The 20,805-nt window shown below is 39.2% G+C and overlaps 1 protein-coding gene across 8 annotated transcripts in view; it reads right to left on the reverse strand.

Annotated features, from left to right (window-relative positions):
- Positions 1 to 657: 657 nt before the first annotated feature.
- LOC115044698 (protein MTSS 1-like) overlaps positions 658 to 20,805 on the reverse strand; it is a 45,281-nt gene continuing 25,133 nt past the window's right edge. For 2 of the 8 annotated variants that reach the window (XM_029503855.1, XM_029503860.1), the window contains 14 exons: positions 17,899 to 17,983; positions 16,500 to 16,591; positions 16,134 to 16,208; positions 14,754 to 14,765; positions 10,172 to 10,329; positions 9,891 to 9,998; positions 9,665 to 9,762; positions 7,894 to 8,158; positions 6,407 to 6,511; positions 5,799 to 6,041; positions 5,359 to 5,571; positions 4,652 to 4,811; positions 4,260 to 4,538; positions 658 to 4,130 (listed from right to left, as the gene is read on the reverse strand). In XM_029503855.1, coding sequence (XP_029359715.1) covers positions 3,580 to 4,130; positions 4,260 to 4,538; positions 4,652 to 4,811; positions 5,359 to 5,571; positions 5,799 to 6,041; positions 6,407 to 6,511; positions 7,894 to 8,158; positions 9,665 to 9,762; positions 9,891 to 9,998; positions 10,172 to 10,329; positions 14,754 to 14,765; positions 16,134 to 16,208; positions 16,500 to 16,591; positions 17,899 to 17,983 — 2,444 coding nt within the window. In that variant the 3' untranslated portion in view covers positions 658 to 3,579. The remainder of the gene's footprint in view (positions 4,131 to 4,259; positions 4,539 to 4,651; positions 4,812 to 5,358; positions 5,572 to 5,798; positions 6,042 to 6,406; positions 6,512 to 7,893; positions 8,159 to 9,664; positions 9,763 to 9,890; positions 9,999 to 10,171; positions 10,330 to 14,753; positions 14,766 to 16,133; positions 16,209 to 16,499; positions 16,592 to 17,898; positions 17,984 to 20,805) is intronic. The other 6 variants (XM_029503858.1, XM_029503856.1, XM_029503861.1 and 3 more) reach the window with 6 other exon arrangements.

Raw genomic sequence — 20,805 nt, forward strand, 5'->3', positions numbered from 1 at the left:
ATGACACAGATCATTGTTTTGTCTGTTGGGTGTACTCCCGTTCCCGCCCTTTACTCTTGTGCACTTGGGGCATTTGGGCTATTCAAAGCAGAGTCCACACCCAGAGAAAATGTGACACCCTGCGGAAGTGGGTTGTTCCACAGAGGACGTCTCCAGATGGGGAGGAAGCGGACATGTGACTTTGTTTTAGTCGCATTTCTAACGTCCTCAGGGTGGGTGGACTGGTGCCTTTTTCCAGACTGAAACCATAAAGCAGGTTTGGGTCAGGAAAGATCGGCCATGAGCGGCCTCTGGTGGCCAGAAGGAAACACTTCACCTGTGTGTGTCCTGACCGGTTTACAGACTGGATTGTCCAGGTGTCCAGGTTTTGTCATGAGCAATGACATTACCACAAAAACGTTTCTACACGTGTACAAAACCATCCATGTGGTTGAAAAAAATTAAGGTTAACAGGTCAATTCTGTGGCAGCAAGCTTCCTCGGTCGACTGATGAAGACTGTGTGATGCAGTAACGCTGCCGAAGAGCTTATAAACCAGCATGACAATATCATATCATATAAAATTTCTTTCTTACTATCAGGGAAGTTGTGTGATGCCATAGTTGCTACATTTGATGCACATGGTGGCTGCAAACTTGAAGATTCAAGAAGCCGTTGGGCCAGAACAAATTTAGATTTTTATTATATTGCTAAAGCTGTCATCACACAAAAAAATAACAACCTTTGACTTTCTGAAACAAACTGCATCATAGCCTGTTGAACTGTACAGGGACAGATAGAGAGCTCAACTCTCCTTTGAGGGGTAATCAGCTAAAAACCTAACTAGAAACCAGGTTTAACTGTACTTTCATTCCTCCCACAAACTATAAACGTCTTATTTATAGGATATAGTGACATTTGGCTGCTCTGATAATATATATTTATACTAGCAATTTAAATATGAAAATTACAGGTCAACAATACAAATCTTAGATAGGTGGACGGCTAAAAAGAGCAAACAAAAAATATGAACATCTTTAACAATATTGAAAACCGAATCCTGGGTTTCCCATAACATCTATGTTGCTCTTTTTAAAGTTCAACATTACATGGGGTGGTGATAAAGATGATACATTTGTTTGGGTCCTCACTTTTGCTGTCTTCCCTCCAACTGTACTTCTCTGAATGCATTGGAAATATGGTGAAAACACATGAAAAGACTGGATTTTTACACCAAGACGTTCGCTGGAACTCAGGTCATATAAAGCCAGAAAGACCAGATGCTGTAGGCAGTGTGCAGTTTGTTTTTGAAATTAGTTGAGCTCAGTCATTCACCAATTTTTACAATATTTCAAAGAAAAATTTAAGGTGTAATGGCTATAAAGATGTACACCTTTCAGACTGAACTGAGACTGAAGGTCCGTACCTCTCAAAATCTGCACTCATAATACTGATTTCTACGTCTCCATTACTTCTGTTTGTGCCTGTAGGTCAGACATACAACACTTTTCAGTTGTTACTGTTCAGCTTAAAACCAGCCACTATTAAAATGCAGTTTTAGCATGCGTGTGAAATCAGGGACATAAATGAACAGTATTAAGATGGTCATGAACATTTCACTGCTGCGAAAACCTGATGAACAGTACACCATTTGATAGCACATGCATGGATACAGGGAACAACTCTATTACTCTGATACTTTATGGAAGTATAAAAATAGAGACGGGTTGAGAAAGAAAAAGAAAATAAATTAAAAAAAAGTATGAATTCCTGGACTATCTTGTACAGCTAAATAATATTTACACTTTCATACATGTCGAGTTCTCACAGTGCTTGAACTGAAAAGAAAATTAAAACACAGACTCCAACTCACGAACCCTACTTGTCTTACGATGTTGCAGTCTGAGGAAAAGCTCATATTTTCAAAACATCCTATTATCTAGATTCTTAAAAACTTGCGTACTTGTGACAGATTTCTTAAATTATACAAACGTTTTCAAAGCATTTCGCCAGGATCATAGCATGACAAACTGTGTTTGGACTAGACTTTGTACCATTAGCAAAAATACAAAAACAAACTAGCAACAACAAAAACACATTGTAGATTACATGTAAAAGTCTAATTAATCAAAAGGATGCATGCAGGCTACATGTGCTTCGAAGAGAAGATTTCAATAACGGTGACCTGAATAAAATCAGCATGGCTGTACCGATTACAACTTTAAACGGAACTTTCAAAGCATCAAAAAATATTTTGCTTCATTCATCTTGACATTTGTTAGTAATATTGTGGGAGATGAATGTGCAGGTTGCAATATGGCTAATAAGAAGATACAAATGTTTACGAGTTACGCTAAAAAGGGTGACGTGTATTTGCAAACCCCTTAAGAGTTCTACAAAGCTCAGTGTGTAGACGCTACCAGTTAAATGAAAACACTGAACAGAGAAAAACAATCCAATTCCAGAGGCAATGGGTTGTAATATATAATAAACATCAATTAAGAAATGAAACTGAATGATTTTGGCACTGTGGAGCAGGTTGATACAGTGGAGCTACAGGCCTGCACTACGCTCGACAAAAGAAGTGGGCAAAATTATTTACAATTTGTGTAGATAATAAAACAACACAAAATAGAACTCTCCTGTGCGCTTTATTCACACTGCCATGTCCTTAGACTTTGACTTGGGTGCAGCGCAGTGAGTTCCTTTTTGAGAAGCTCTCTCAGTTGTTCTTACCTGATTCCATGTTGACTTTGTTGAAATCCCACAATTTTAGCATGGGAATTGTGAGAAGACGACAACTTTGACTATGCAGCACATTCCTGTCAGAGTGTCTCAGAGCGGTGAATGCAATTCAGCAGTTCCCAAATGGAGCCATTACTTTGTAGTGCATGTGAATGTTGCTCTTGTGACACTGTGTTGTACTTGGAGTGGTTATTGTGCTCTTTCTGCCAAGTCACAATGCAGTTAGATTGCTTCATTTCTCCTCCATGTTCCAATGCACTGCTACAACATTAAGTGTTTACACACATTGCTTTCCATATTGTCCTTGTCCAACCCTCAGCTTTGGGGAGAAAACTGGATAAAGTTCATCTTTATACTCCTCTCAAAGATACGAACACTGTGCTGTAATGTTGCTCCCTCATGTTATTAAGAAAAACAACTGCATTTTTCACACTAAGATGATGCAGCTTTGGGCTCAAATTTGTAAGTAATAGGCCAAAATACTATATTTGGGGGCCTATATTAGAAATGAGGTCTTCTCTTTATACAATTACTCAACTATACAACAGCTTACGTGGGCCTTATGTGGACCTCTGAGACCAAACCTATCTTTACAGAATTTGGGATAACCTGAACCTTACATGTATAAATTTCCATCTCTGTATACATTGTTTCTATAGTGAGACATTCCCACTAACATACATTTACAGGATGAGAAATACAGAACAGATATCAATGATTCTATATATTGCATTTCTATCAGCAACAGGTAAAGCCTTTAACCTCATATACAAATAAAGTGAAGGAGGTGCCACATATTTCTGATTTGAGATCACCTGTTTCTTGTGACCCTCGCCTGTATATTATGATGATGCCATCATGCAATGCGTGGTGCAGAGCGATCGTTGGTGAGGGTTCTCTTAAGTTTGACCCCCTTCCGTATGGCCACCAGCATGTTTCCATCTCCCCCTTCTCCAGCCTCCTCTCCTCCTTCCAGCCCAGTGTCACTCTGAAGGTGCTGCTGGGTCAGTGGGATGGTGGGAGGGTTGGTTGTAGCCTGACCACTCCAGGACATTACAGGCAGCGTTCCGGCATCCTCCACTCCTGTGAATGTTGGAGAATCTGGGCTTTCTTCTTCTCCTCCTCCTCCTCCCCCTCCCCCTATGTCCTCTGCATTCCTGCTCCCATTAAATGTTCCTGATACATCAGGCACTGTTGGGATTTTTACTGGGATCACAGGTGTACGAATAGGGATGGGTCCAGTCCCTACAATGGAGCCTAAACGGCGAGCAGAAGGTTTTGATGATGGGGTTCGGCGAATTGTGGCAACCCCTGGGGTAACGATAACTGGACCATGTCCTGCAGGATAGGAGCCAGAGGCATTATGGGAACTGGATCCTGAATAAAACCCCTGACCTGAACATGAGCCTGCAATAACACAAACACAACACAAATAATTATATGAATTTCACAACAATGTAATATCTTGCAATAGACTATATCAAACTATATTATTGTGTTTTAAGATGTTATTAACAACACACACACAACTGGTACCTGGAGGGGTGGGAGGATAAGCCCCAGTAGGGGCAGCTTGATAAGCTCTTGTATGCATAGGTGTGGGTGGATAGGGCCCTGAGGGGTAAGCCCCCTGCCCAGGGTAAGGAACCTGTGTGCTAGGTAGGCCAGCTGTGGACGCTGGACGCTTGGTCTGAAACATGCGCCGGTAGGATTGACTGATGTCGCTGTTTCTGGGGATGGTGGAAGACTTGTCAAAATCAGACTGCTGCTCAGGCTCTTGATCCCCAGCCATTGAGAAATAATCATAATCAGACACTAGAGGGGCAGAAAAACAAAAGTTGGCAATGCACTTGTAGAACAAACTGTGTTGTAACACTAGAATAAAGATTGCAGTGTACTTAGAAAGCTAAATTAATTCTAGAAAGTACCCTGTGAAGGTATAGTGTCTTCAGAGCAGCAGGGTGTGTTGGTCTGTGTGCTGTAGCCACTGGAACATTGAATGGAGTCTCTGCTGGACCTCTGGGTGTCCAGCTCCAGACCTCTGGATAGGGCCAGAGCCAGTTCCTCATGGGCCTCAATATCACCAGCCTGGAGTAATCACCCCATGAAAAAACAAAACAAAACCAAAAGCATTTTTAATAGAGACCAAAAGTTTGACTGCGTGGATCCAGACAGATACAATGCATTTAAAATATTAAAACCATTAGGTGCAACTTAATAGAGCCATTAAATAGGAACATTAGTGGTGGACACCTCATTCATGTGGTCTTAATGCCATAGCTGCAAAAACATCAGCCCTGCTGGAAGTTGACTGAGAGGTCGGCTGAAATTTAAGCATTAAGCTGCCATCACATGTAGACTGACCTCTGCTCATATGCTTCATCAAGTATTGCCAGAGAAAAAAGGTTAATGAGTCACTGCACAATTGTGATGTTTCTGGGTGGGAATTTCCCTCCAGCTGCAGCAAAGTGCAGGAGCTCTCAAGCACAAAGTCGACAAGAAACATAAATGGACAGAACATCCAGATGTTCTGTCCATTTATGTTTCTTGTCAAATCTTATTGAGCTCCTTTTTTTATCTAACAATATAAACCAGCGTTATGAAAAGCAAGCAAGAGGCAGGAACTAAAACTAACCTTGAGAGGTGAAGCTACAGTCATGCTCTTCTCTTCCACTGTTGCAGACTGGTTTGGCAGTGAAGTCTGAGCTGTGAAGTTCAAAATTGAGGCTGGGCCACTGTCACTGCTCATACTGCCATTACTTTCTATTACAGCTGGAGTCTCCTTATCCTTTTTCCTCCGAAGTGTGTTGACCATAGGCTGGTCATAAGGCCCTGGCTTTGCCCAGTCCTACAAAAAAGAAGTGATAATGTTTACTGCTGACACTTCACATTTCCCTGATTTGTTTTTGATGAGCATTTAGCATCTTTATTCCTTCATTTCACTTTCAGTTTTATAATCTGCAGATTTTATTAAAGAATAAACACTGATAAAATAAATGCATCCCTTATTTACATTAAACACACTGTGGATAAGAAAGATGGGACTGATTTAACATTCAGGACAGATGAACAAACCTTCCAACTGGGGACACGAGATGAAGGCACCATGGGGGAACCCACTGTGCAGTAGTGAGGGTAGTCTGGCAGCAAGGCTGAGGCGGGACGTGACCATGAATGAGAGGGGCAGGAGGTGGTTGAGGATGTGGAGGAAGTAGGTAAGAACGGGAAAGCAGTACTTGACACTGAGCCTGAACTTCCCCCATTGCTATGCAGATAGGGGGAACTGGCTGGACTGTAGTGGTCAAAGCCATTGGCCAACTGGAAGTGTGTGCATCAGTGGGAGTACAGATGATAACAGAAACAAACACAAAATGGGATAAATTACTAAAATGATAAAATGTGGAAAATAAAAATGAACCAACATATCACTGAGGAGAAATCGTTGACAGTAACACAAAAACAACAAGGAAGATTGTTGATCACATTAATGCAGAACAAGAAAAAGAAAAAAAATGGTCACAAAAGTAAAAGCAGCTATAACAAAAGAGTTCAAAAGCTTTTTGGTTCCTCTAACGTCTCCCTAACAAACTAAAGTAAATGGAATGTACAACCATGTTTAAAGGACCAACAAAAACATTTTGGGGAAAAGAGGGTAAGCTCCACGGCAGTTGAGTGTTATTCACCTTGTCAGTAGGTTGCTGAGGTGCAGTAGTAGCAGCGAGAGGAGGGCAGTCGCTGTGAAGCTGTCCAGTCTCTGACACCTCAGAGGAGCTGGAACTGGGACAATGCTGGGACAGCAAAGGCAGCCGCAAGCAGGCACAGAGATGTGACCAGAGGGAGAGAGGAGGAAGGGCAGAGAAAATGACATGTGCAGGGGGAAGGAGGCAGCAGGTGGACAGAGGGGAGCAGTTTATTAGAGAGCAGAGGCAACTTTCCACAGTTCTCAGCAGTTAGTGAGCAATACAGTTGAGTGACTGTGGAAGCTGGGAGTCAACATTCAGAACATGGACATCAGCAGTGTTATGTTAGAGGTGTCGGAGCCTTGTTAAATGGAAGTAAAGGCACTTCATTGGTATGCAGAAAGTATCCTTACAAAGTCATATTTTAAATGGAATATATACAAAATTTCATCCCTGTTTTGACAGCATTAATACAGCACTCAACACAGGCCCAAAGAGAAACAATTAATTACAGCAATAATAATAACAAAAATAAACATAATGATTTGCTCTTGTTGCTGTTGATTAGATAGTATAACATGTTGGTTTGCTCTTTTCTCCAGAAGGTGAGTAAGAGTCAACAACAGAACTGCAGCCTGTTCTTGAGTTGATCCCCATGGGCATTAAAACAGATCCACCTTATTTGTCCCTGTGTTAAGGCCTAAGTTCTGGTGAGTCTCATAGCCATGTGACTGCTCTCTTTCAAAGATCAGCTACTGTAAATACACTAAGAATGAGACACTGAGAAGATAAGACTCCCAGGATTGTATTGTGAGGGGTCAGGTATGGACTTGCCAAACCACTGCACTGCATCATAAAAACTGGAGTCTAAGCAGACTAATGTGTTATGGCTCGGAAACTCTGGAAACATCAATGGTTGATCTCAGACCACAAACCCCACACAGACCCACTGCTGGAATATCTCCCTGATAATTATATGAAAAAGTATATGGGACATTGTGTCTGACAGTGAGATAAAAGTGACAGAATGAGACTGGCTGATAGAGACAAACTCTAAGTGCCTATAAAACATAATGGTGACACTGTAACATGTCATTTTACTGTGATATACAGCATTTAGTGAAAATACATCATGCTGTGTGCTCATGCTGAGGCAAGTTTAACCAAACCACAGTCTGTCACAGCAGTGAACTCTTTAATAACAGGATGGGGCTGACCTGTTTTGCCCTAGGCTAGAATGGAGGCAGACTAATTTCCTGTACATTTAAGCAGTGAAATGACCTCACCATGATCACATGAGCTTATTTCTGCCAGCTAACTGCCTCTCCTGGTGACTAGGGCAGATGTGCGGATTGCTGATTTGAGGTTCTCTTTCACTACAATAGCTTGTAAATAACTAGTAAATCTTAAGCATATGTGGTTTTGCAGTCTTGTACATACTTGGCCCAAACATTGTGGTTAATTGTGGGAGGATGAGCTTTTTGTCTTACCTTTGTTTCAGCTGGCATAGGTGAGGAAGATTTTAAAGATGTGTATTGGTCGTGTGATGAGGAAACGAAGCCAGAGTCGTGGGAGGATATGCTCGATAGTCGAGCCGGGGTCTGCTGCGGCAGCGTGGAGCTACGGTACCGATGGCGGGGGTGATGGTGGTGGAAGAGGTGGTGTGAAGAAGAAGAGGAAGAAGAGGAGGAAGGAGAATGAGAGTGAGAGCCACTGGATCCCCTGGAGTCACTACTGTTAACGCTGTTCAGACTACTGTGAAATGGGAAGGAGTGAAGGATGAGGGGAAGACCAGAGGAAGGAGAAGTGCCAGTGACAGGCAGGGTAAAGAGAGTCAAGTTCACCCAAAGACATGGATTGAAGAGACAAAGTTGGGTAAAGAAGAAATAAGAAATAAAGGAGATAGAGTGAAATCAGAAGATTGGGGGAATGTGGAGGAGACAGGATGGGAAACAATTAACACGGCAAACCAAGATGCAGCAAGCAGTGACTGATGCCAATCCAGTCAAACAGCAAAAATCAACCAACATAAGAGACATAAAATCATCATGTCAATAATCGCAGGCAGGAAATTACAGGATTTCATGCCTTTAAGTGAGCTTTCTGAGAATATTCACACAATCACTCATGATAAGCAAGCTCTGGGTCTAATTATTGTGTTAACTGAGAAGCACCCAATTTAACCATTGAGGAAAATTGTACATTACAAAACCAGACAAAACTACTGTAGAACTACTGTAACCTATTGCGATTGTACCTTGCAATGAGAACATACTGCGTTTGGATTAGGCAAATAAAAATACAGTATAATACATCGCAAAAAGGTTTAGTAAGAAAAAAGTTTTTCACTGTCAGCTGAATGTATGATAATATGACATTGATTTAAAATATATCACTGTCTTTGATGTAATGGTTCTCCATGGTGGGTTTTGGTTAAATTACACAGCACCCACAATATTGGTTTGATATGATTTTATCAAAAAAAGAAAAGAAAAAAGAAACCCCATAAAAACCTAAACATAAAACTTATGTAACTCAAACAAAAACTCATTGGGAGATGCAGAAAAAGCAGGGAGGACAGAGAGTAGAGGACATGGTCTGAACAGCTACAAAGCAAATGCTTCATTTCTTTAAAAAATCCTCTCAGCTTTGAGTTTTATATTTGATTCTATAGACAAACACAATACTGTACATTTTCTTCAACAATATAGGACCAATTGACCTGTACTACACAATGAAGTGAACAACAAACAAACAAACAAAAAAAAAAAAAAAAACCCACTTCATCTAAAAAAATTCTGTCACAATGAGGAGATGAAGCAGCCAAACTATCACTACAAAAATGGTTCATATTCACCACTGGGTGGCAGACACAGATTGGGAGGGACAACAAAAAGTTTCTCTATGCCTTTGTTTACCACCTTACACTGTGGTAAGCAATCCCAGAAGATTTTAGTTATTAATAGGGTTAAAAAAAATTCAAATAAATAAATAAAAAAGACTTTTTCACATTATAGCAGGCCCTGTATGTATAAATGCTATTGCAATACTATACAACCTCTAATATCCCTTAATAGTAGATGCAGTTCCCTCCACATGTTTCTTAGTTCTAGGAAATTGGCACCAAAATGTAATTTAATTTTCCATTTGTCAACAACTGATCACAGATAGGCTTCATGGATGAAGTAAATGTTTACTTGAAAACCAAAGCCACTCCTTTTTTTATTTACTTGTGACTTGTGATTTGCTTTTGAAGCCTACCTGCACATGCTAGACTTCCTGGATATAGTGGTGCTGGGGGATGAGGGTGGTGTTTGATATGACCAGCCGTAATCTGAGTTCTTCAGGTCAAGGATCACCTGATAGGGGGGGAAATATTAGTCATGGTTAGTTGTACCTGGAAGTACAAAAGCTAAACAAAGTCTCTTAAAAAAACAAAATCACAACATACTGTTCAGGCTGTTTGATTTTTGATGTTATCCCTCACCTGCTCACTAGCTGGGGGAAGCTTGTGTGGGTCAGAGGTCAGGGCTTTGAGGTCGTCAGAGATGGCCTGGAGGTGGGTCACTTCTCCCAACAGAGAAATCTCCTCATCCTGAAAGGATCAGTGAAAGAGGGAAACATGTTTGTTAGTTGTATAATGAAGTAGCAGAAGCTGCATAAAAAATATCTCTACAATCTGCGGGAATAGAACAAAATGCACTGTCACTGTGAAGTGAGGTTACTTTCTGATGCTTTCTCTAATTCACACCCTCCGACTGTACTCACCACTACAGGCTGCAGCATGGTTACGAAACAGCAGAATCTCAGTCTCTCCTCTATAAGAGCCTTCCTCAGCGCCTGTTTCTCTGTCTCTTCTAGTAGAATATATTTATCACTAACATCCTGCATGGCGCTGTCCAACTGAGGCTGAATATCACCACGACCTTGGTTTAAAAAAAACAACAAAACAAAACAAAAAAAAAAAAAAACATAGACAAGATGAATGTCATTACAGGTATAACAAAATTAGCCACTCACAAGGAAACATATATTGGCTGCACTAAGTAATATTTGAAGAAATTGAGCTACTGAGATAAATTTGACCACAAAACTTGAAGGACATTATCCTTCCTTAATCTTCCAACATAGCACTAAAACGTTATGCTACATTATCAACAACTAAATGATCATGTTGCAATGAAAGAACATTTGCCATCTCATGTAAGCCTGGTCTGTTATTGTTCCTCCCCATGTTATCTTCTTGAATTGTGGATGTTGTCATCTTCATTGCTACCATTTGAAGGTTTCCAGTAGTTTTTGGCCGTCACCTCAGCATGAAGGGCCACTCTTGTCATACAAGTGTTTCCTGTCTCTTGTTCAGAAGTAGGAACAGGGTTATCTTCTTTAGGCTAATCTCTTACTTGTCTCGGCAAGCGTCAGTGTATCATGAGAAGATACTCAAATACGAGAACCCATTTTGACTATCTCGCTACTGCTCTTTGTTAAACACTTAAACTCTGGGATGTTTTTTGTCAGGCTTAAGAGAGCTGTACATTTGTGTGAGTGTGTGTGTTTTCATAAATGGCAAGAGTGCAAAAAGTAACTACCAGACCATCTGGTCATTGTGCTGTGTATGAGAGTGTGTAAATATGCATATGTAAATCTGTGAACATTTGAAGACAATGAAAAACCCAAGGTTATCCTGTTATTCAGCACTGTGTGTGTCTACGTGCTACGTTTGTTTAAGTGTTTGTGTGGAGTTGAGAAGATACCCAGAAGCCAAATCAAGCCTACTTGAGTTCTTTATGGAGGCAGGAATTCTGGCGACTGCCCAAGATGGCATTGTAGGCCTCAAAGGCATTATCCAACCACTCAAACTACACTTACACATAAACACACAGTCTTGACTTTGATACATCAAGGTTAAATCCACAGCGAACAACTCTGTGTTCTGTCTGTCTGCCTGTGTCTGGGCAAAGATAACAAACTGGCATCTTTTGTTGAACATTTGTTCTGAGACCCTATACCATGTGAATCAGTAGTAAAGAAACATAGATACAGTTACACAGGCAAGTCATTCTCACCTCAAACATAAAATATAAGGATGCACATTTCATTGTAAGGCGAAAGCACCGCTGTTTCCTTTCTGATATATCAACTTTATCTATACATTAAAACATGATGCAACATGTAGGGAGTCTTGTTTCAAATGCATTATCTCTCCATCAGCTACATAGGTCACTGTAAGAATGAAAATAAACAATGCTGTCCAACATGCGCTCAAATATGAAGCTGCTGGAGGGGCACAACAAATGGAAACTCTTCATTATGCACCCACCAGTAATAGAATACCTGAAAACAATGAGAACTAACTTATTGTCTTATATCACTGAAGTGCAATGAATGTTGGTATTGGATGAAGATGTCACAAATACCAAGGGTGTGTTTGGCAGATGAAGTTCCTTGAAAAAAATGTTTACCCAAAATGAGACTGCAATGTTCCCCAGTCTAAGGCAAAGGCATTTTGAAAAAAACAAAAGTTATCTTTGTAACTTTATATATTTATATATTGATGAAGTGTTATAATTACAAAGGACTGAAATATATAGCATTACATTTAAATTCAACACTATAAAATATACAGTTGTATGCATGGTGTGTAGACAGCCCTTAAATCTTACTATTTTTTGACAGAAGACGACAAACTGAGTTTCCTTACATTGAGAATCCATATACCAAGCTTGGTTTGGTGTCTGTAATGCTGGACTTGGAGGAATGTAAGTTATGTGTGTGTGTTTATTGCAGTTCCTACAATATTACCCTTGCACACTAGAATAGATGAACTGGAGAAGCCTGACTGGAAACCAAATTACAGTACATATTTTCATTCTCTAAATACAAAAGGCAGTTTGTTGCAAAGACAACTATGCCCTTATATTGTACAAGATTTTATAAATATTTGCTATAGCCTTACTCATCTGTCGGTTTCCCAATGCAGGGCAAAACTCATTCCCATTCAGTTCCCTTCAGGCAACATTTGTCTTTTTCCATCTTGTCGCCACAAAAATGATTGAAAAGTTACGCTGACATTTTAGATGATGTTTTAACAACTAGACAAAACAGCCAATGAATCACTATTAAATGGTACTGAAAGACAGTAATGAATCCAGTGCATCCTTAGAATAAAAAAACTGAATTGCAACCTGTTATCCAAAATGCTCAATACTTGGCAACATTTAGATGATCTGAAGGAATGAAGGCTCTGCTATTATGCTCTTAGATACTTATGATGCTCACACAATACAGAAATACTCTGATCACAGTTTTGAGTAAAAAAAAAAAAAAAAAAAAGAGTCTTCAACTTTCATCCTTAGTTTTTCTCAATGTAGGAAAAAAGTCCCAGCAATTCTGTGGTGTCTACTTGGCATGCAGTAAAACGATAGAGCACAGAGCATTCTGGTTTCTACCACTTGTTCAAGTCTTGGTAGACTGTTTTTTCAACATAACCGAAGTGGTTTAGGAAATCCAAAACTGCAAAACTTTGAGAAACTTTGTTCGTGACAGATGCAGAGCCAAATATTTTTCTTTGGTGATGTATTGGTAGTGCCAAAGGGCAGCTTAAGTAGTTTGTAACATTCTCATAATCGCCATTACATTACTTCTACACCTACTTCAATTAGAGATAGATCCATAAAGAAGCACCTTTTCCATTCACTATTTTAATTTGCCTAAAGGCTCACTAATATCTAAGTTCAGCCCATTATGCCTATATCCATGAAAATCATTGTACCCATGTGAAACTCTATATAATAAAGTACAAATAATAAACTGCTTTGTTATGACAAAAGGACTAAAAAGTATTTTGAATATTCAACCAAAGGCAATAACCATTACTCAATCAGATTGTTAGTGTTAGTGAACTTGAGTTTCTACTATGTTAAAACTTTGCCTCTTTTTGGGGCTGTTCCGTTTTTTTTCTCCACATTCCAAGACTCTATGCCACAACTTGTGAATCTATGCTTGTGTAAGTATGTGAATGCAATGACAAGGTCCTGATTGCTAGTTCCTTTCAGGCTTAAACCACAGACAAACACTGAGGTTCACTGGAGCTCAGTGGTTACTGACTGTATTGTGAACAAACCCACACTGACATATTTTACAGCTCTTTTCAGTTTTTAATTAAGGACAATTAGGGCTTGTGACATTAATTTACTAATGCATTTTTAATTAATAGATTTAGCATGTTGCTGTTACTACTTCAAACCTCCAGGATGAATAAGCAATGACTCACTCTAGATGTCCTGGGGTGTTTGCCAATTGCACATAAAACAAAGAAATCTACCCAAGAAAAAACAAACAAACAAACAAAAAAAAAAAAACCTCTTACCCTCCTAATATTTTATTTTGTACCTCTGAGGTAAATATGTTTAACCCACTCATCAACACAACACAAGATGTTACAATGTGTGTCATCTAGTAGGATTTAGAGGCCTTTGTTGCTCTCACCTACCCAACCTGTCAGAAATTCAATGAATGAGAAAAGATGAATAAGGTGGGTGTCAAATTGCCCCCCAGTCTGCACACACAAGTGAGATTAACTGCTCCTACTTTCACATGACCGATGATTACATTAGGTTGCAGTCAGACTGTTCCTTTGTTTCTCAGGCCAGAAAAAAGTCTCACGAGACACATATCAAAAACATCAGAGCTAGACTCACCAATACAAGCTGACAGATGGGGTGATGTTTGCATGCATAAGAAGGCAGTTTGAAGGAAACTATTCCTCTATTCCTATCTTTTTATGTCTGTGTGTACATGGTAGAGAGGACAGTGAGTGTTTTTGGGTTGTGTACGGTAACATTAGGTAAAACTACTGTCTTTTCTCATCAGCATCACACTGACTGTTGGGAAGTGAATTATGGCAATGAACACTGTCCTGCCTACCTTGTAAAAATACAAATAAGTGTAGAGGTTGATATGACTCAGTCTGTCCTGAAGAAAGTAGCCCAGCTCATATGCCATAATGGCACCATTTATACTTCTGAGCAAGACTGGTAAGTAAATGTTGGCTATGTAGCAATCGCAAAACCTACAAATAATTCCTTCAAGGTGCTCATAAACATGGAGTATCCAACTAGAGCGAGACACAGTGAACAACAGAAGCCAGAAGACAACAGTGCATGGAACAGAGACCATAGACTATGCATGCTGTAGCAATGATACACTGCAATATTTAATGTGTTACTTTTTTAGTATTAAACTCTTCTTAAAATCTTGAATGCCCTTCTGAATACAACTGAGATGACAAATTAAGCACTGTGGTGTATGCAACTACCTAGACAGTATGTCTGTTACCAGACTGACTTACCTAGATTATCAGCTGCAGTGCAGCATAAGGCGAAGGATTGTATCAGAATCACATGGGGACAAGGAGAGGAAAAAGATTCAAGTCAACTGAAAGAGTGTACCTAGATGCCTGTTTAAGAATCACACGAGAAAATTATGCAGCCAAAACAATATGTGACAATGTGTGATTTTGTTTCAAACCATTATTGTTATCAATTGTTGCATGTCAACTACAGAAAAAACTGCCAATGCTGATAAGTATATTCATGTTTGTATGCATATTTCCATGCCTTAGTACATTTTAGTTCACATACAAGTGCAACAGGCAAACAGGCTGGCCCCCATTACAGTAACAAAGTGTTAAGGGACACAAAAACAACAGTAAATAAATGGTAACAATATTAATATATGAACATGAATTCTATTGCATAACACACAAAAAAGACTTCCTCAGATAGAGATAGTGCCTTCCTGTACACCTGTAGATGTTCGATATTCAGAGATTTAACTCCAAAAATAATCATCCCAAAGCATATTGCAAACTGAAAACATATCCATCTAGCTCCTTTTTTGTGTATGGTATTTTTTCTCAAGTCAGGTAAGTGCATATATAGAGGACTAAGCCAAGAGGACTGGAGAGAGAAACTGTCCTGAGTGTTTACCAAGTAAGGTAATGTTTAGCCTTGCTAGATGTGCACGTCTAATCAGTGAGGACAACTTTCTACACACGCACGCACGCACACACACCACTGCAGTCTAATAAAGGCATTGTATATACAACTTGGATGTTGTTTGAAAGACATGATGATGATTTCAATCATCTGAATTTTTCCATTAGACCTGAACGCTGGAGGTGGAATACTTTGATCCAGTAAGTGTATATTATTTAGGTAAATCACTCCCCCCCACATATAGCATTTGCATAGCTTGTGGAGAAGTTGTGCTTTTTTTTTTTCTCTCCTGATGTGCACCACTTTATAAAGCCAGCAAACAGAGATTTCTATTTTTAGCTGTTGCATCCTGAAAGGAGATGACAGTCTCAGAGAGCACAATGAAAACTATGTTTTCCTGATATATGGCTTGAATCTATGGGAAAAGCACTGCCTGAGGCTGAAATATTTTTAAATAACGTTTGAATTCTGTAAAATTCATCAGGCAAAGCTTCAAGTTGACAAAAACACTTTACGGTACTTACTTAATTTTTATGCCTGTGTAAGTGTATGTTGTGTAGTGTGAAGTTCGTCTGGTTTTCATTCTCTGTGATCAAAGGTTTACTTCTCAGTGGTTGTAAGATTGGAATAGCAAGATTTGGCTGAATCACAAAGCAGATTAACTACACTTTGGGTAATTTTTGTTGGCGCACAGAAACTATGGTTTAAAACCAAATTAAAAATGTATTTACCTTTTTTTGCTTTCTTTTGAAGTTTCAGAGTGTCAGAAGACTTCTTCTTAATTTCCTGTCGGGCTCTTTTATACTCTGGCAGAAAAGGTTAAAATGTAACAAATTATTTGAAAACTTTGCATAAAAAAAACCCCCGCAAACAAAACACTGTTTAGTTAATAGGAGTTTCTAGGATCGAATAATGTTCAAAAAGGGTACGAAAATCTGACTACTAAAATTCTAAGTATAGTCATTTGATAACTTGTTGAGTCTAATGCAGATCAAAGATTTGATGAAAGCAACGATAGAGCACAGAGCACACAACTATGTTGTGTGTTGCTCTGTATTGTTAATGCTCCTCTTTGCAATTACATTTGTTTAACCTACCTTTAGCATGGTCCTTGTCCAAAGTGTTCACACCTCTTTTCCACTCCTCTATCTGTTCTTGCAGAGGGTTGATCAACCCTTCCAGGAAACCCCTGCAATAATAGGTAAAATAAAATAAAATAAATATAAGAATATCTCATTTGCATCCCAAATAAGTTATGTTACCAATGACATAGCTGATCATCCCACTTAAACATAAGACAGCCATATTAAGCCAAGTTTTTATTTATTATTTGGTCAGTTTGCTGATTATTGTTTATGTGTGGTGCAATGTTGAATAATGTGAAGCACTTTGTGTTTTTTGTACGAAAGGTGCTATATAAACAAATTTTGATTGATTGATTGATAATATGAAATACCCAGAACCAACTTTCGCCTCTGGTTTTATTTTAATCATCACTAATTCAGCAGGGTTGCGATTTTCAGTTTCTATGGCAGATAGACAATCAGACACAAAAACTGTTTAGTCTGGTTTGTCTTTCTATCTGATCATAAATGACAGGCAGAAAGAAAAGGAGAAAAACAGAGGCTGCGATGGAAAAATATCTGTTCACGTCTGACTGTGTCACAGGAGGAAGTAAGGCTTCTGCAGTCATCTCTGTCAATCATTACCAAACTGTGCCTGTCTTCCAAGATGTATTTGTGAGTGTGTTTAAGAGGCTGAGAGTGTGAGAGCTGGGCAGCTGCAGGCTTAGTGCATGGAACTAAAATTAGACTTCTCCCTCTTGCAGACATTTCTTTAAAGTAAGTGTGTGTGTGTGTATCAGTGGGTGGTGGTGGTGACCACAACCCCCTGCGTATAGCTCCTGCTATGGAGATCTAAGTGGAATCTCAACTGAAATGCCACCCAAATTAGAGAGCCCCTTGTCTGGGTAGTGAGTGTGTGTGAGGGAGAGAGGCGTGTTGTGTGCCGCTTCACTGGGACGTTATATTTCTGTGTCTTGCCAGACAAATTGACTCGTTCCCAGTATTTCATAAAAAAGGTCATTTTCTCTCCGAATACAAAATATGACATTATTAAACCATATGGTGAGATTAGAACAATTAGATTACAGACCATTTTATTGAATTGCACTGCTTTGGGAACAGCTTGAACACCAACCGTGAGTTACTAGTGTAGTGAAAGACTGAAAGAGGAAATGAACTTGTTTATCTATGACAGTTTGAAAAGCCCTTTATCTTGTTTTTACTCTCAACTTTAAAATAACTTTTGAGAATAGCTGCTCCTTTTCCCAACAAACTCTTTTAGATTTCAGCCAAGCATTCATCAAAAAGAAGGCACTGCATCATCAGATGCATTAGATCCTATATAGTGGTACTGTCCAATAGTACAGTGGTTGAGGGTAAAACACAAATTGGGGGGACCCCACAAGAAAAAATAAAACGTAATGTTCCTTACATTGAGAACTGTTTGAGTTTAACCTCTATGCTGCGATGTCGCAAACACATCCTTGTCAGTGCTGATCCAATGTCTCTGGTCCCACCTGAAAGACAAAATATCAACAAAATGAATCACAAGTTTTAAATGTGACAAGTGCTAAAATCATCCATTTATCATTTCATCAAATCTCAGGAACGAACCAGCACCACAACAGTGCAGTGGAACACCACATGACATCTTGAAAATGTTATGTTAAAACTTTTCACTTAAAACTTTTAAAAGAGGTAATTTTTTGATTATTCATATTTTTTGAATGATATAAGAGAGCAGATGAACAGACTTGATGTAAAGGCTGGAGGCAAGAACCTTACTATAAAGGAGACTGATGAACATAAAAGTAATAATAAACAAAAAATAAATAAATATAAAATTGTGTCATATTCATTTAACACATTAGGTCTGCAGACAAAAGACAAGTTCTTCAAAAGAGATGGTAGTGTATAAGAAGTGTAAACACTGAATCGAAGCAGTTTGATGTTTGAGTGCAGCACCTTGTGGTCATCTAATGCTGTCAAGGAATGAACTTCATACTAAATTGAGAGTGACTTTGGTGCTGGGAAAAAAATTGAGAATTGAAAATTGAGTTGGTGGAACAAGCACTGACTGACTCCTCTCTTCCCACTGCAGCTAAAAACTGTTGGAATCAGTAGGAAACACAGAATTACAACTTGAACATATATTCAGGTCATGAGAAGTGAAGAGAGGTTGGAGCTGGGGCCTACAGAATGTGCTTTAGGGTAGTGTTGATCCTCGTCACACAGGCTAACTAGCTGTCCACTGGAAGGCCTCAGGCTGGACAGCTAAGCAGGAACTTGACGTTGATTGACAGGACTATTGTCTGGCTGCTCAGTAGGACAAGTCGGTTTCTCTGTGTGAGAGAGCACCACTGTGTGTGTCCCTATGTTGGCATGTTTTTGTGTGCGCATGAGAGAGGAGGTGGGGGCAGATATCTGGTATTAACTGAGTTGAGTTCTGATGACATTCTGTTAAATGACAGAGTGATACTCAGTTTTGTGTGTGCGTGTGTGCGCATCTCAGACACAGTTTGGTTGTGATGGTCTGATGTGAAGCGTGAATCCCCTCCAACTGAGCAAACCATTCTGCTGTCAGTACAGTCCTTGCTACATGCAGTGTCACACACATAGGGATGTCAATCACTCACACTCAGATTCACAACACACAGACAAAATTGTCTTAACTCTGTCAGAGGGCAGACAAAACAAATGCTAACAGCTGCTGATTTGGCCTGCCACGCTTGTTCATGATGAATGGGAATCCAATAATTAGGAAATTATTACAGAGCAGGAGAATAATTAGTAAGTTGAGACAAACTTTAACATTTAATTTTATAATTTTATATCATAATCTAATACAACCTGAAATAACAGTCCATGCCTATTTTTAACTGTATTTCCATCCCCTCCTCATCATATGTTGATAATATTTGATATGTGCATCTCAGGCTGGATAAATAGCGCTCTGCGTGGTTTTCTAAATTTAAACATGTTACATAGAAGCAGAATCATCTGTGTCAATGTTAGTAATGTACAAAATTGCACAACACAAAAAGTTCTGTGGTAATCCTCTTTTTTTTAATCTAAATCAAGAATTGTTCTCTGTATTTGTCCTCTCATTATGCTTTTGACAGCTGAGTGACAAGTTAACAAATCTTAACATGGAAATATTACAGGAGAGCACTGAATGCAGTTTTTCCCTGTGGCAAATAGCATGCACCTTTTAACAATACATAATTTAATGTCAGTCCCAGTGAGCCCTTTATTGCCTCTTATTTTCCTTCAATCCATTCATTCATTCATCCATTCCTCTGGAGCTGTGTAGTCTTATATATTACAGAGGGTGTGGCTACTACATGGTATAAAAGACCTTTCTGTCTGGCAACACTATAATGCTCATTCATTGCTGTGTTGACTTGTTCAGTCATCCTATCCATCCATATAACCACTTCTCCCTTAATATAACAACCTGTTATTCTAAAGGGTGTGGCTGATAGATGCCACGGTGCCACAGAGAGGCCACACAGCCAAAAAGGAGTTTGTGTTTCATTAGAAAGTTACTCTAGAGGTCGGGCCCATGCTGTCAAGGAAAGAGTTTGGTTTCTGCTGATTATCCATTTGGCCCAACCCCACCAAACAACTGGATTTAAAATTAGACATAAAAGTGAACCAAACTTTGCTGTTGGTTATGTGCAGTATCATGGGTGTTACAATTACTGCAACATCACAGTGAGTTTCAATGAATGTAACATCTATCAAGAGGTCATATTTTATAAGTGCCTACTGCTAATCTATAAATGCGGGGCACAAGGACACACTTGTCCAGAGATGTTAATATTCCTTAAAATATGGCAAAAGAACCCCTCTCCAAAACTTGCAGGTGAGTCAGTTTAACAACTAAAACTGTTCAAACCCCCAAAACACAAGAGTCATAATAATTAATTCATATATATCCCACATATTCTACGTATGAAAACTTCTCTCCCTCTCAAAGCTAGTAGCAAGTCGATCTGGTTTGTGCTATGACTGCTTGTTGCCAGGGCAATGCTTTATGCATTTGTGTTTATTGTGTGTGCCGGCTACAATCGAGGACTCGAAGTGGATCAAGACTCCTTTGATTAATGCCATGAGTACAGTGAATGACATGCTCAACTCTTGACGTACTTGCCACTCACAGCCTACTCATGCAGTGTAATTCAAACCAAAACACAACAGTGTGTGATTGAGGTGACAGAATACATTAGTAATGTTGGTCTGTGTATGTCAGCTATTTCTTTGATGTAAGGTCATACAATTTTACATTTGACTTTTTCCATATGTTGATGGTGAAAGCATATTGTAAATAAGATAA

This window comes from Echeneis naucrates, chromosome 6 (genome assembly GCF_900963305.1).
Source record: "Echeneis naucrates chromosome 6, fEcheNa1.1, whole genome shotgun sequence".
Lineage (NCBI taxonomy): Eukaryota > Metazoa > Chordata > Actinopteri > Carangiformes > Echeneidae > Echeneis > Echeneis naucrates.